We start from the raw sequence: 15,447 nt of genomic DNA, 5'->3' as shown, positions 1-15,447 counted from the left end.
GGTTCTTTTTTTCCTCAATGGTGAGCAATAGATTGGAAATCATAGGCAAAGATGTCAGTAGCAACATATTTTGAGAGATTTTGAGAGATCAAGAGATTTTGCGGACTTTTTTTACTTATTCGTTTACAGAATATGGAGGCCAATGTTTCTCAACACCGAGAAGCAGGTGGTGAGCTGCCAATGTTTTGCATTGCTGCAGTCTCTCTGGTGTTTATTAGTACAGTCCTGTTTGATAGAGTCAGTTTAATTGCCAGAACTTACCGTTTTCCACATTGGCAAGTCGGTGCATGAGTGGTAACCAAACGAGGCACTGCGGAGGAGGGTCAGCCATCATTGTATCCAAAAACATGTTCAAGCTAATTTTCTTCTGAAAATAAAGAACATGACCATTAGTTGCATGCATTTTGGCAGATAGTACATTCCTATACAAAACACAATTGGTCACAGGGAGAACGCACAAAGTCCACACATTCAGTACCAGTGTTTTGAATTGATTACCGTGGAGCTGTGAGGAATCAGCTCGACAAGATGTAACATTTTGCTGTCCTTCCTAACCAACTGTCCCATCCCACACCTTCAAAACAATTATACCATCCAATCTTCTAATTCAGCTAAATTGCTTTAACATCTTTCCTCAGATTCACCTCAATGCTGCAGTGTTTTGAAGATAAAGGCAAACCACACTTATCAAAAGCAACAATTTAACATCTAAACAAAGAACTGCAGATGCTGGTCAATATACAAATGAGTAACTCAGCAGGTTAGGCAGCATCTCTGGAGAACATGGACAGGTGACATTTGAACAAGCATCTCGTGGGGCTTTCACAGAGAAATCTGTCCTAGATTTTCCATCAGATAAATGTTCATTCCTGGCTTATCATCACCAAATGCAAAATTGTATGCAATAGGAAAAGTCAACCTGTATATATTTAATCCCTGACTATATATAATGGCCTGAATGTGTGAACATTTACTTTGTCCTCAAAAATAGCCCGAGATATTTACAATTACAGTGTGAATACCCATACCCAGTATTTTTTTCTAGACAATATATACCTTTAATGAACAAACATGTCAGATGATATCAGACAACCAAGGGGAATCCGACCGCCATCCCCTGCGCTCTACCTCACACTTTTACCTACTCCAACCAACACTCACTAATTCCCCTGCCTGAATCAATCCAATCCGCACCGATTGCCTTTTCACCCCCCCCCCCCCCCGCCATCTATCCATCATGCACTGATTCGCACCCTCCCGACCCTAACGGAATGCAATCAAATATCTTTTAATTCCCAATGTTATTATTTGTTTTAATCCAAAAAGATGGATTAATTAAATTGTGAACATGTGAAACATTAAAACTGCAGTGTTCGATTGTCACTGCTACCGTTGACACGTTGTTACAGAATTCATTTAAATGGAAAATCAATGCTCTTAATATGAAGTATAGGTACTGTTATTTTGATGAGCAACATTCACAACTACACGTTGGATTTATCCAGGTTTTACTTCAACAGTTGGTCATATACATCACAAATTTGATCAGGAGATATTTCAGTTGAAATTTTAATGTTAATTCTGAAGTGGGAATGATGGAAAAAGCATTTATCAACAATTATTTTTAAATTTGGTGCTTACAAACTGGGTATCTTCATTGCTGTTCACAACACATACATCTAATCTGAATGTCCGGTAATGTGGCATTTTGACACCTTTTACCAAATTTTGACACATATTACCAAAAGAAGATTTGCTGCATTTATGTCCTTTGGTCATCTCTTGTTAGTTAGTGTAATGTTTAACCTGTCAGATGGGTACAGTCAGTTTTAACAGCTATAATCATAAAATGCCATTAGAAAATTCCTTGTAACCTGTATATTTTGTTGTGGATAAATTATGTGGGAAGCGAGAGTGTTTCTGTACCAATAGCAATAACGACCCATGCTATGGCCATGTCATGATAATTTTCGGTCCTTCACAGAAAACATGCTTGCATCAATCTGTAGTGTGCATGGTTAAGCATATATGTTATCATCTTCCAGGATTTATTGACACAAGTTGATCATACGCTGAATAATCCAACCACATTTTTGGTTGGAAGTGGAAAGAAATAATAGAAATTGCATGCATTGCAATGTGTAAAAAGAGTTGAGATACTGTATTATAATTTTGCTGCATGTCATTGTGGTATATATTATGTCTTGATTGGTGAATATGTTTAGTTTGTGACTTTATTTGAAGCAGAAATAATATGTGAATGCTTCATTGAGCATAATTCCGACTGGTAACTACACATTTCGTCCAAGCACATTATCGCACGCGTCATGCAAGCCATCTTAAATGACCACCTAAACTGTCATTTGGCAACCTAAAAAGCTGCCAAGGTTGCCCAGCTGGCAACAGGGAAAAAAAGTTAAGCGAGAGCCCTGCCAATGTTCTCACGACAGTTCCTGTGGACTGGAGGGTACCCAATGTAACTCCACTTTTTGAGAAAGGAGGGAGAGAGAAAACAGGGAATTATAGACCAGTTAGCACTACATCGACAGTGGGGAAGTTGCTGGAGTCGATTATTAAAGATGTTTTTGCAGCGCATCTGGAAAGCAGTGACAGGATCGGTCAAAGTCAGCATGGATTTATAAAGGGGAAATCATGCTTGCCTTATCTTTTGGAATATTTTGAGGATGTAACAAGTAGAATGGATAAGGGAGAGCCAGTGGATGTGGTGTATCTGGCCTTTCACAAAGCCTTTGACAAGGTCCCACACAAGAGAATAATGTGCAAAATCAGAGCACATGGCATTGGGGGTAGGGTATTGACATCATAATCATAATCATATTTTATTTTCCAAGTATGTTTTGCAACATACGAGGAATTTGATTTGCCATACAGTCATCATACCAATAAAAAGCAACAAGACACACAAAATACATTTTAACATAAACATCCATCACAGTGACCTCCACATTCCTCACTGTGATGGAAGGTGAAAAAATAGTTCAATCTCTTCCCTTTGATCTCCTGCTGTCAGGGGCCTCGAGACTCTTGGCTCCCGTAGCCGGCGGTCGGGCCCTCCGCATCAGGGCAATTAAGCTCCTGCATTGGGAGGGGAGTCTTAGCTCCCCCGTGCTGGGCGATCGACCCCGGATCGGGGCTGGTTGAACCTTGTACAACTTTGAAGCTTCCCGACATCAGTCTCTACCCAACACTGCAAGCTCCTCGATCGTGAAATCCGCAGGCCGCGATTGGAGCATCGATCCCAGGCAAGGGATCGGCCGCAATAGTAAGTCCACGTCCCCGTGGTGGGGCTCAAAGTCAGTCCCAAGCAAGGTCTCAAACTCCATGATGTTAGACCGCAGAGCGACCGGAGATACGATCCGGTAAACAATTGTATCTCCGGCAAGATAAGAGATTGAAAAAAAGTTTCCTCTGACTACCTCCCCCCACATAAAACAAACCAGAGAACATTAACACAAATTTTTAAAACACCCTAAAAATAACAAAAAAGATGAAAAGACAGACAGACTGTTGGCAAGGCTGCCATCGCTGATGGTGCCGCCCAGTGGATGGATAGAGAACTGGTTGGCAAACAGGTAGCAAAGAGTAGGAATTAACAACTCCTTTTCAGAATGACAGGCAGTGACTAGTGGGGTGCCGCAAGGCTCTGTGCTGGGACCCCAGTTGTTTACAATATATATTAACGATTTAGAAGAGGGAATTAAATGTGACATCTCCAAGTTAGCGGATGACATAAAGCTGGGTGGCAGTGTGAGCCTCGATGAGGATGCTATGAGGATGCAGGGTGACTTCGATAGGTTGGGTGAGTGGGCAGATGCATGGCAGATGCAGTATAGTGTGGATAAATGTGAGGTTATCCACTTTGGTGGCAAGAACAGGAAGGCAGATTATTATCTGCATGGTGTCAGATTAGGAGAAGGAGATGTGCAACGAGACCTGGGTGTGCTTGTACATCGCTCAAATTTAGAAGAATGAGAGGGGATCTTATAGAAACATATAAAATGCTTAGAAGATTGGACAGGCTAGACAGGGCTGCCAACTCTCAAGCATTGAGCGTGAGAGTCACACATTTCACAAAATTCTCACGCTGATCACAAATTTCTCACGCTCAAAAATCTGCAGGTGCTGAAAGTTCGAAATAAAGCAAAAATTGTTTTAGAGGCGAGTAAAAACTATGAGGGGAATATATAAGGTGAATGCACAGTCTTTTTCCCGGGATATGTGATTCAAGAACTAGAGGGCACTGGTTTAAAGCAGGGCTGTCAAACTACCGGCCCGCAGGATGATTTTGGGGGGGGAAAAAGTAGCTTAGTTTCCTCCATACAGATGGTGTGATAGGTGAGACACGGCACTGGTCCCAGCACCTACAACTTTTCAAGTGCGTTCAACACCATCCAGCCCCTGATTCTGAAAGACAAGCTTAAGAAGATGGCAGTGGACTCCACCTTTACCTCCTGGATATACAACTACCTGACAGGTCGACCACAGTTTGTTAAGCTGGGGGACTGTGTTTCCGGGACAGTGGTGTGCAATGTTGGAGCCCCACACGGAACGGTTCTGGCCCCGTTCCTCTTCACCCTGTATACTGCAGAGTTCAATTATAAGTCTGACATATGCCACGTACAGAAATATTCAGATGACACAGCAATTGTGGCATGTGTAAGGAATGGGCATGAGGAGGAATACAGGGACTTGACCAGTGCCTTCTGTGCCTGGAGTAAAGAGAACTGTCTCATCCTGAATACAAGCAAGACTAAAGAGATGGTGGTTAACTTCAGCCAGTCAACGCTGCAGGGGCTGACATTGAGGTGGCGCAGACATATAAATACCTTGGAGTGCACCTTGATAACAAACTGGACTGGTCTGTCAACTCTGACCCCCTCTACAAAAAAAGGCCAGAGCAGACTCTTTTTCCTCAGAAGGCTAAAATCATTCAATGTGCGTAATGATATGCTGTACATGTTTTACAATACTGTGGTTGCAAGTGTCATTTTTTACGCTGTTGTCTGCTGGGGCAACAGCATCAGTGTGATAAACAATAAGAAACTGGACAAACTGGTAAAACGGGATAGCTCAGTGCTGGAGGGGAGAGTGGACTCTGGGATGGATGTGCTTGAGAGGCATATGAGGCGCAAGGTGCAGGTCATCCTGGAAAACCCCGGGCATCCCCTCCATGTAATTCTGGAGAGTCAAAAGAGCACTCGGAACAACAACCGGCTCCTCTCCCTGGTTGTAGAACGGAGCAGTTCAGGAGGTCCTTCACACCTGCAGCCATTAGATTTTATAATACTGACCGCTAGGCTGTGGGGGGATGCGTTTTTGCATTTTTTAATTGTTTATTATTGGTCTTTTTAAGTATTTATTGCTCTCAGGTATTGTCCACATTGTATTTTAGGTATTTTCTGTCTGCGTTAGTTTTGAATGTGTGGGTTTGTTGGTTGGGGGCTTCTGGACATCTGAATTTCCCTGAAGGGATCAATAAAGTATTTAATATATACATTTAGGCATAACAGCATGAATTATAATCTGATTTCCATACATGAATATAGTCACTCATAGAAACATAGAAAATAAGTGCAAGAGGAGGCCATTCGGCCCTTCGAGCCAGCACAGCCATTCATTCTCCACTAGGGGCTCTGCATTGAAGGCACCTCTGCCTACAGCCTGTCTGTTTTTTCCTATCTTTTTTTTATTTTAGTTTGTCTAAATAGTTTTGTTTGGGGATTCTTTCGTTTTTCTATGTGGGGGAGGGGGGAGGGGTAAGGGGGAAACCGCTTCCCAGTCACTTCCTGGCGAGGATGTGACTATTTCTCCGAGTGGCGTCCTCGCCCCCCTACCATATGGATTGGCGCAGCCTTTCCTACCGGAGACCGGGGACCGGACCAGAGCTTCGGCAACGGCGGCGCAGTCATCCGCAAACTTGCTGGTGTTGCTCCCAATTCCCTCTTCCAAATCATTAATATATATGGTAAACAGTTGCGGCCCCAACACCGAGCCTTGCGACACTCCACTCGCCACTGCCTGCCATTCTGTTCCCCATGTTGGGGGAGTCCAGAACCAGGGGCCACAGTTTAAGAATAAGGGGTAGGCCATTTAGGACTGAGATGAGGCAAGACTTTTTCACCCAGAGAGTTGTAAGTCTGTGGAATTATATGCCACAGAAGGCAGGGGAGGCCAATTCACTGGATGTTTTCAAGAGCGAGTTAGGCTAAAGGCAATCAAGGAATAAGGGGAAAGAGCCAGAACGGGGGAATGATTTTGGTTGATTAGCTTTGATATTATTGAATGGCGGTGCTCGCTTGAAGGGACAAATGGCCTACTGTACCTATTTTCTATGTTTCTAAAAGGAGCTGAAAAAGAGAGTAACAATTAAGATAGCATTTTCACAATTTCCGCATTCAGCTGTCCATAAGTGGCACATCATACAATCAAACCCCTCTCACCCGTATCCACTTATAATAATAATAATAATAATTAATTTTATTTATGGGCGCCTTTCAAGAGTCTCAAGGACACCTTACAAAAATTGAGCAGGTAGAGGAAAAACATGTAAGGGGAATGAAATAAATAGTAGAGACATGACTAGTACACAAAGTAAAGACAGAATTCAATACAAAACACAGTATGAGGCAATTAATGCACAGATGAAAAGGGACGGGGACGTGGGGCTAAGGATAGGCAGAGGTGAAGAGATGGGTCTTGAGGCGGGACTGGAAGATGGTGAGGGACACGGAATTGCGGATCAGTTGGGGGAGGGAGTTCCAGAGCCTGGGAGCTGCCCTGGAGAAGGCTCTGTCCCCAAAACTGCGGAGGTTGGACTTGTGGATGGAGAGGAGACCGGCTGATGTGGATCTGAGGTACCGTGAGGGTTGGTAGGGGGAGAGGAGGTCAATGAGATATGGGGGGGCCAGATGGTGGAGGGCTTTGTAGGTGAAGATCAGGATTTTGTAGGTGATCCGGTGGGAGATGGGAAGCCAGTGAAGTTGTTTGAGGACTGGAGTGATGTGATGCCAGGATTTGGTATGGGTGATGAGTCGGGCGGCTGCGTTCTGGACCAGTTGGAGTCGGTTGATGTAGGTGGAGCTGATGCCAAGGAGAAGTGAGTTGCAATAGTCCAGTCGGGAGGAGATGAAGGCATGAATGAGTCTTTCAGCAGCGGGCGGTGTGAGAGAGGGTCTGAGTTTGGCGATGTTGCGGAGATGAAAGAAGGAGGTTTTAATGACATGGCGGATGTGAGGCTCAAGGGAGAGGGTGGAATCAAAGATCACGCCAAGGTTGCGGGCCTGGGGAGATGGGGAGACAGTGGTGCCGTCGATGGTGAGAGTGGGGTTATTGATTTTGCTGAGTGTGGCTTTGGAGCCTATGAGGAGGAATTCTGTCTTATCGCTGTTGAGTTTATCACACCTGGACCCGAAATGTTGACTGTCCATGTTCTTCGGAGATATTGCCTGACCCAAGAAATTACTCCATGACTGTGATTATTTTTGTAAACCAGCATCTGCAGTTCTTTGTGTCTATTGTAAATTTTAATCCAATTCACTTCAAGGCCAAGTTAAGAAATAGTTGTGCTACTTTGTTATTTGTGATGCATTATGTTTCTGCCATCAAGGACTAAAAATGACATGAAAGGCTTGTTCACACCAAAGGACTTGGAAAATCCATCTGTGGTGCAAACCTCTGAGGTGGTCGGCAATGCATTGAAAGATGCAACAAAAGAGAGAACAACCTGTGCTTTAGACAGTCATTGACTCAATAATATTCACTCCAACTTTACAGATACATTTTAAACACGATCATCACAATTTTCTTTTGGTAAAGCTTTTCAATGCAATACTAAACCTTGATTGTCTCTGAAGAATACACATGAACAAAGAAATGTTGGTTGCACAACCCTCTTTATTATTTGTTATAATCAAAACCTCCCCTCCACAGCTGCACTGCGCAACAAATCAATATCTGACAATAAGATATAATGTTTAAATATAACATGTTGTTTCTACAGTTTCACCAATGCCCAAAGTATAATATTTCAAATATAAATGAAATAAAAGTTTCCACATCTTTATTAGCAGACACATAATTTCTGAGATTTCAAATATTAAGCTGTTTTATATTTCTACCACGACAATGCTGCAAAATTTCATAATGGACCCGATATGTAAAGACATGAGGGACAATTGCAGTAACATTTCCATGTTGAATTTGAAGCTGCTTTGCAGAAACATCAGGAAAGCTAATTTTTCATCCTTTCCCACCAAAACAGTCCCAAATCAAATAAAGATTCCTGAGATGGAAAAGCACCTCAGACTAAAGTAAACGTCGGCAACTCTGTTCCAACCAAAAGTGCCATCATACACAGCCTCCTATTTGACCAGAGTGCTATCCCATTTATCTTCCATCCTCACAGATTTCATTTGTTGGAGTGAAGTTTAACAAATAAAGGTCAGTGTTATTCATCAGGACAGCATTTTGAATTAATATCCTTTAAAAAATATATATAGGAAGCACACTTTGCAATCCCAAAATGGCTTTGAGCCAGGGCTCACAGCAGGAATGGTGGCCAGATGCTTGGTCAAAGAAGCTGCCTTGAAGGAGAGAAGTAAGTGGTGGTGATGGAAATGCAAGTGTGATTGGTGCGGATACCCAAGCCTTGGTAACCAAAATGTGAGAGTCATTGGAGGAACTCAGGGTGACAAATTAACTTGGAAATTTTCACAATTTCCCTTTTCAAGAAGCAAAGAATGATAACAGAAAAAAATAATGTAGGAACCTGTGATTCTAACTGTGTGCAGTCCACGAGGACGCAGGTAACACTGCCCTCTTGTGGAAATACAAGAACCTGGCAAATACTTTGTCTTAATATTTATTTCTGTTACGCAGGATTATTTCATTAAACAGTGAAAGTCAGATTTACACAATGCAAGTAAAATAATGTTAATATATATATTTTTATGTTAAATGCAATAGAGCTTTTGCATACATATATGTACCAAGCTACCACACTGCTTAACACACTGCAGAAAGATATCTCAGGTGACAAGGGTAGACATGGGGTCATTTCTAATAACTGAGAGACAGGCATGCACTTTGGGATAGAGAAATATACTCGCAATGTTGACAACATGTGCGCTTGCTGTAACTGGCAGGAAGGCACATCTTGCTGCCAATCTGGGATGAGGTCCCTTTCACATGTTGATCTCAAAACAGAGTTCGGCACGACTCCATGGGTCACACAAGAACCTCTAGATCAATAGCCCATGGATTTGATTGTTCAAAAGCACCCGTTGTCAACATTATGTGGACTTTCCAACAATAACAATTGCATGGATATAATTCATGAATATAAAGGTTTTTTTCTCTGGAGGAGCCAGAATGATGGAACATGGGCTCAGGATTTTAAAAATTGCGTTTGATCTGAAATGAGAAGAAATGTCTTCAAAGGAGATTGTGAATCTTTGTAATATTCTAGCCCACAGGGTTGTGAATTCTTAGTTAATGAGCACATTCATTTCAGTGATTGCTTTATGGACAATTTATAGTAGATTTGAGAGGAAAGTCAAGTTGAAATGGTATTCACCTCTTTTGCAGTGATTGCTGAAGCAATCTCCAGAGGCTGTGTAATCTTATGCTTCAATTTCCATGCAGGTCTGTCTCAAATGAGAGGCTATAGTTCCTGAAGACATTGGCTTCCTCCTGGGTGATGTCCTGGGTTACACAAGGGTGACACAAAGGGGGGTGGAGGTACTGGGAAATGGGTGATAAGTTTCCACTTCCAGAGGAGGTGAATCGAGGACCAGAGGACAAAGGTTTAAGGTGAACGGGAAAACATTTAATAGGAATCTGAGGGGTAACTTTTTCACACAAAGGGTGGTGGGTGTATTGAACAAGCTGCCAGAGGAGGTAGTGGATGCAGGGACTATCCCAACGTTTAGCCGAAGGTAACTCGCCTCAGGCAATCAAAAGTAGAAATGATCCCTCAGTTCCGTGCTTTCCACTTCCTCACTACACCGTCTCCTCTGGTCCCAATGCCCAGTACACAATGTGACAGCGCCCTCTGGAGAGAGTCATAGAGTTACTGTATCCAGCGAGAAAATAGGCCCTTCGGCCCACACCGACCAACATGTCCCAGCTACACTAGTCCTACCTGCCCACGTTTGGTCCATATCCCTCCAAACCCACCCTATCCATGAACCTGTCTAACGATTTCTTAAACAATGGGATAGTCCCAGCCTCAACTGCCTCCTCTGGCAGCTTGTTCCATACATCCAACACCCTTTGTGTGAAAATGTTACCCATCAGATTCCTATTAAATCTTTTCCCCTTCACCTTGAACCTATGTCCTCTGGTACTCGATTCACATACTCTGGGAAAGAGAATCTGTGCATCTACCCGATCTGTTCCTATCCTGATTTTATGCACTTCTATAAGATCACCCCTCATCCTCCTGTGCTCTAATAAATAAAGTTCCAACCTATAGCTCAAACCCTCTAGTCCTGGCAACATCCTCATAAATCATTTCTGTACCCTTTCCAGCTGGACAACATCTTCCCTAGAACATGGATGATGCTCTGTTCCCCATCACTGGCTGAGCCAGGTGAAAGTCCTCAGCATCATTGGTGGGGTTTGAGATTGCAACCTTCACGATTTGACAAATGCAATCAACCCGGTGTGCACAATCAAATAAGGTCAAATAGAACAAGTTGTCCGACAACTTTAGGCTGTGCAAGCCATACGCAAGAAGAAGAAGAAGCATCATTGGTAACAGCTGGGTCCAATTTGCTAATTTTGGTTTGGCCACCTGAATCTTGTCAGCCTACTCCCTATAACACCCAGGCATGCCGCCCTGCTGGGTGTGTTCCCCTGTCATGGTTCAAGGAAGACTGAGCCACTGGGACAAACCCAAAACCACCTGTGCCATTGTATGGTCAAGATTGAACTGGCAGGAAGGAACCCTAGACAGCCAGTGCCTCTACCCTAGACTAACACTGAGAGGTCGGGACAAGCCTGAGACGTCAGTGCCGCTGAGCCACCAGGATAATCCAGAGACTGCCATTGCCGCATCATCATGCCCAAAGCTAAACTGCCAGGATAAACTCGAGCACCAGCACCTCGTCTCAAGGCATGGGTGCACTGCAGGGAAAGCCCAAGATCACCACATCACAAAGACATGAAGACTAGGACTGAGCTGCCGGGTCAACCCTGGCATCGCCAGCGCCACCGCACATGCACTCTGATGGAAATATAGAAACATAGAAAATAGGAGCAGGAGTAGGCCATTCGGCCCTTCGAGCCTGCACCGCCATTCAATATGATCATGGCTGATCATCCAACTCAGTATCCCGTACCTGCTTTCTCTCCATACCCCCTGATCCCTTTAGGGCTACATCTAACTCCATCTTAAATATAGCCAATGAACCAGCCTCAACTACCTTCTATGGCAGAGAATTCCAGAGATTCACCACTCTCTGTGTGAAAAATGTTTTTCTCATCTCAGTCCTAAAAAACTTCCCCCTTATCCTTAAACTGTGACCCCTTGTTCTGGACTTCCCCAACATCGGGAACAATCTTCCTGCATCTAGCCTGTCCAACCCCTTAAGAATGTTGTAAGTTTCTATAAGATCCCCCCTCAATCTTCTAAATTCTAGCGAGTACAAGCCGAGTCTATCCAGTCTTTCTTCATATGAAAGTCCTGACATCCCAGGAATCAGTCTGGTGAACCTTCTCTGTACTCCCTCTATGGCAAGAATGTCTCGACAATGATGTCGAGGGATAGTGCCCCATGCGGTCCTGGACTTCCTTACCACTGTAAATGAAATTATATGACACGAGTTCACCCTACTGCAAATGTCTGTGTGGTCACTGCCGAACCCGGTGTTATCCCCAACACCATAACATGAAAGATCCACTATACTCTTCACAAATCAAACAGGAATTTATCACTAGTTCCCAAGTCAACACTCATACCCAATAATCTGCTGATTATGGATGTTTGATGGTGCAGAAAAGTATAAAAAATGAATTTGCGTTGAAAAACCAACAGATATGTTCAGTCAATAGATATGCTTTCACTGAACACACATTTCAGTACGTTATTCACCTGGAAAATGAACCATAATCACAACTTAGTCAGCAATAGGAAGCCTGATCTACTCCATGAAGAAATAGTCATCTGGCCAACGCAGACAGAAGGGGGTTGCGAACTTTTATCTCCTCACTCAAGCTTTCAGCCATCTGGTCTTGGACCATGGTGGGATATTGACACATTTTTGTTCTCAATCTGCATGACACCACAGGCATGAAGTCACTGTGATACGAGGGACATAATGATATTAAATCGCATGCAATAATTGCCCAAATTACTTTTTGGTGCCAGACGGCAAGATGTCGACTCTTTATGTGCTCTTCTCAAAGAAGGATCAATTACCATCCAATTGCTCTATTCTTTTAAATCTCTTTACTACCAGTAAATCTAGCACCATTTCCCCATTGCTCTCCCTTTTGTACGAGTTTGACTTGATTGTATTCATGTGATCTGTTTGGATAATATGCAAAACAAAGCTTTTTACTGACAATAATAAACCTGAACGAAATCTAAAATGGCTCAACTTAGAGGCGTACAAACAGGAAGGGACTCGCACTCTTGAACTAAAACATAATCAGAGGACTGAGGCCTGCTACTTCCTTAATTAAAGGCACCCGTCTTTACCTGAGCTAATGCCGTAGACATCTTCATCTTGGTTCATCTTTAAACGCGTTTCTCTAGGTGGTTGGTCATGCTGTCCCTGCAGCCCTGTTCTTTGTCTCCCGCATCAACCACAACTGAAGAAGGGACTCGACCTGAAATGTCACCCTTTCCTTCTCTCCCGAGATGCTGCCTGTCCCGCTAAGTTACTCCAGCATTTTGTGACTATCTTCGGTTTAAACCAGCATCTGCAGTTCCTTCCTACACAACTGTCCTAACCCCATCTTGATTAGCTCCCACTTCATTCGTCATTGGCAACAATCCTCTCTCTCCCTCCCCCATCCTTCCAATTTCCCTGATCCCACCCTGACTCTTAATTTTATTCAAAACACTAAATTCACAATTGCAGAACGACACAGAAATACGCGCTTTAAACTCCAGCTAAGTATTGAACTTCGGAAAAGTGTCTTTTCAGCCAACTTCAAAAGCCTTGCAAAAGTTACAAGCTAACGTGTAAATTGAGTTAATTTACTGTACATTTCTAGAGATTTGAATCAGCTATTTCAAGACATGTTAATATGACAGATGGCATAATGGGCTAAGTGTTCGGCTGGCAACCGGAAGGTAGCTGGTTCGAATCCCGCTTGGAGTGCATACTGTCGTTGTGTCCTTGGGCAAGACACTTCACCCACCTTTGCCTGTGTGTGTGGATGTAATTATGTGAAGCACTTTGGGGTCAATGCAAGTTGACTAAAAATGTGCTATATAAATAAATAAATTTAAATTTAAATTTAATATATTAAACATAACTATTGGTAAAATGTCATGGGTTGAGAGAATTTCTTCGAAGCACTCTTGCTTCAGTCATCAAGTTCAAGTTCAAGTTCAAGTGAGTTTATTGTCATGTCGACTCTTTATGTGCTCTTCTCAAAAAAGGATCAATTACCGTCCAATTGCTCTATTCTTTTAAATCTCTTTATCCCAAGATTGGATAGATTGACAGTTCATTATCAGCACTGTCTGGACTTTTCAAAGGTAATGTAGCATTTTAAGTATTAAAACACCATAAGAAAGCAAGTATTAAGCAAACTTTATTTTGAATAAACTGGCAGCCAGTTAAACACTCAATAACTGTCCAAGTCACAAGGTAAAACATTTCTGTTTGAGTTTAGCTGAGGTAAAGAGGCACCTTACTGCTGATTCCTGTGAGGAAATTCTCACCATGAAGATAATTTAGAAACCTGCCTTGCAGCTGGGCAGATATTTCCATCATATTTCCATATGGAAACATTTGGCAGTGGTTTATACCATCCAATTGAAAGCCAAACACTGGATTTAGTATGTTGGCCGGGAATTTTAATATGGTTCAGCCAACCAAATGTTTTTAACATCAGAAAATGTTTAACATAGAAACCCGCGTTCTCACGAGAAGTGCCCTAAAAATGGATGCACCAAAAGTATGAAATCCATTGCCGCTAATTTATTGCTGGCAAACTGGACACCATGGCTGTAGTAAACAAATTCAGATCTGTGCAGCTCAAATTGCTGAATAAATCTTTCACTGGAAACAATTTGCCCCACTCTTGTCCAAGAATATATTTACTTCCACTTTCTTCAATTGCATATGCTAATCTTTTGATTTCCTTTACATGGAATGGAATACTTTATTGTCACATGTGACAAGTCACAGCAAAATTATTTGCTTGCATCCCCAAGGTATGCAAATAGTCGCCACATAAACAGCGATGACAAAGTTACAAAGTACCCCCGCCAGCTCGTCCTTCATACTCCCCCTCCTCACAGCGGTTCCCTCATGCCGGCTCCTCCAATGTTCATTGTTGTCCCCCCCCCTCCCTCACGGCAGTTCCCCCACACCGGCTCCTCCATTGTTCTTCCTTCTATCCTCCTCACGGTGGTTTATAAATAGTCTCTGTGTCACAATGCAGATGAATCTGCTGTGAACTAATCAGCACAGACAAACATGATTAAAAACACGGACTTTAATAGTTCATTAGCTTTACACTCAGGAGGCCAAAAATGAACTGCCGCACCATCCATTCCCTCCACAAACATTGCCTGACCTGCTGAGTAAATCCAGCATTTTGTATTTCTCTCAAGAGTCCAGATTCTTGTGCCTACAACCCATCCTGCCATAACCTTTAAAATATCCAGACAATGATACAACTCTCAGTCCTAAAACATGATCAGCCCTCAAGCAACGAACATTCTTCATATACGATGCACCATATACACTACAAGCACTGAACAATGCTGTTGATAATGAGCTGATATAAAATTGGGGCCACGTTGCTCAATACATCTCACCTGTTGTGGGAAGCAGGTCCGTACAGCATGTTCTGTGTAGCCAAAAGATGGGCCCTCGAATACAGCGGTGGGTAACTTCAAAACCTCTTGGAGGAATTGGTCGAACTTCACGTACATCATTATTCCATTGGAGTCAGATATTTGTGAGAAAGTATCTGTAAACATATGTTATAAAGAGATTAGTTGGTAAAGATATTTTAAAAAAACTGAATAGAATTTGATTATGGAAATACTGGTGCAAATCTTTGTTGAACATTTGCAAACCAAGGCAAAATGCCATGCAACAGGAACAGACTTGGCCAGTGGCTCCAAGTGTCTCAATTCATTGTCAAAAATTGTAATTGATCAGAAAAACAATCAGCAGTCCAAGCATCACATTGCCAATAGCTGCCTACATCCAGTTTAAGGGAAACAAGCAACAC

At 42.7% G+C, this 15,447-nt stretch overlaps 1 protein-coding gene across 19 annotated transcripts in view; it reads right to left on the bottom strand.

The window, feature by feature from the left end:
- dtnb (dystrobrevin beta) overlaps positions 1 to 15,447 on the bottom strand; it is a 448,064-nt gene that overhangs the window by 220,123 nt on the left and 212,494 nt on the right. For 18 of the 19 annotated variants that reach the window (XM_033021441.1, XM_033021431.1, XM_033021442.1 and 15 more), the window contains 2 exons: positions 15,026 to 15,180; positions 262 to 367 (listed from right to left, as the gene is read on the bottom strand). In XM_033021441.1, the coding sequence (XP_032877332.1) occupies positions 262 to 367; positions 15,026 to 15,180 (261 nt within the window). The remainder of the gene's footprint in view (positions 1 to 261; positions 368 to 15,025; positions 15,181 to 15,447) is intronic. The other variant, XM_033021433.1, reaches the window with a different exon arrangement.

This window comes from Amblyraja radiata, chromosome 5, assembly GCF_010909765.2.
Source record: "Amblyraja radiata isolate CabotCenter1 chromosome 5, sAmbRad1.1.pri, whole genome shotgun sequence".
NCBI lineage: Eukaryota > Metazoa > Chordata > Chondrichthyes > Rajiformes > Rajidae > Amblyraja > Amblyraja radiata.
The sequence above is the reverse complement of the archived record's forward strand: the minus strand, read 5'-3'. Positions and strand labels throughout refer to the sequence as shown.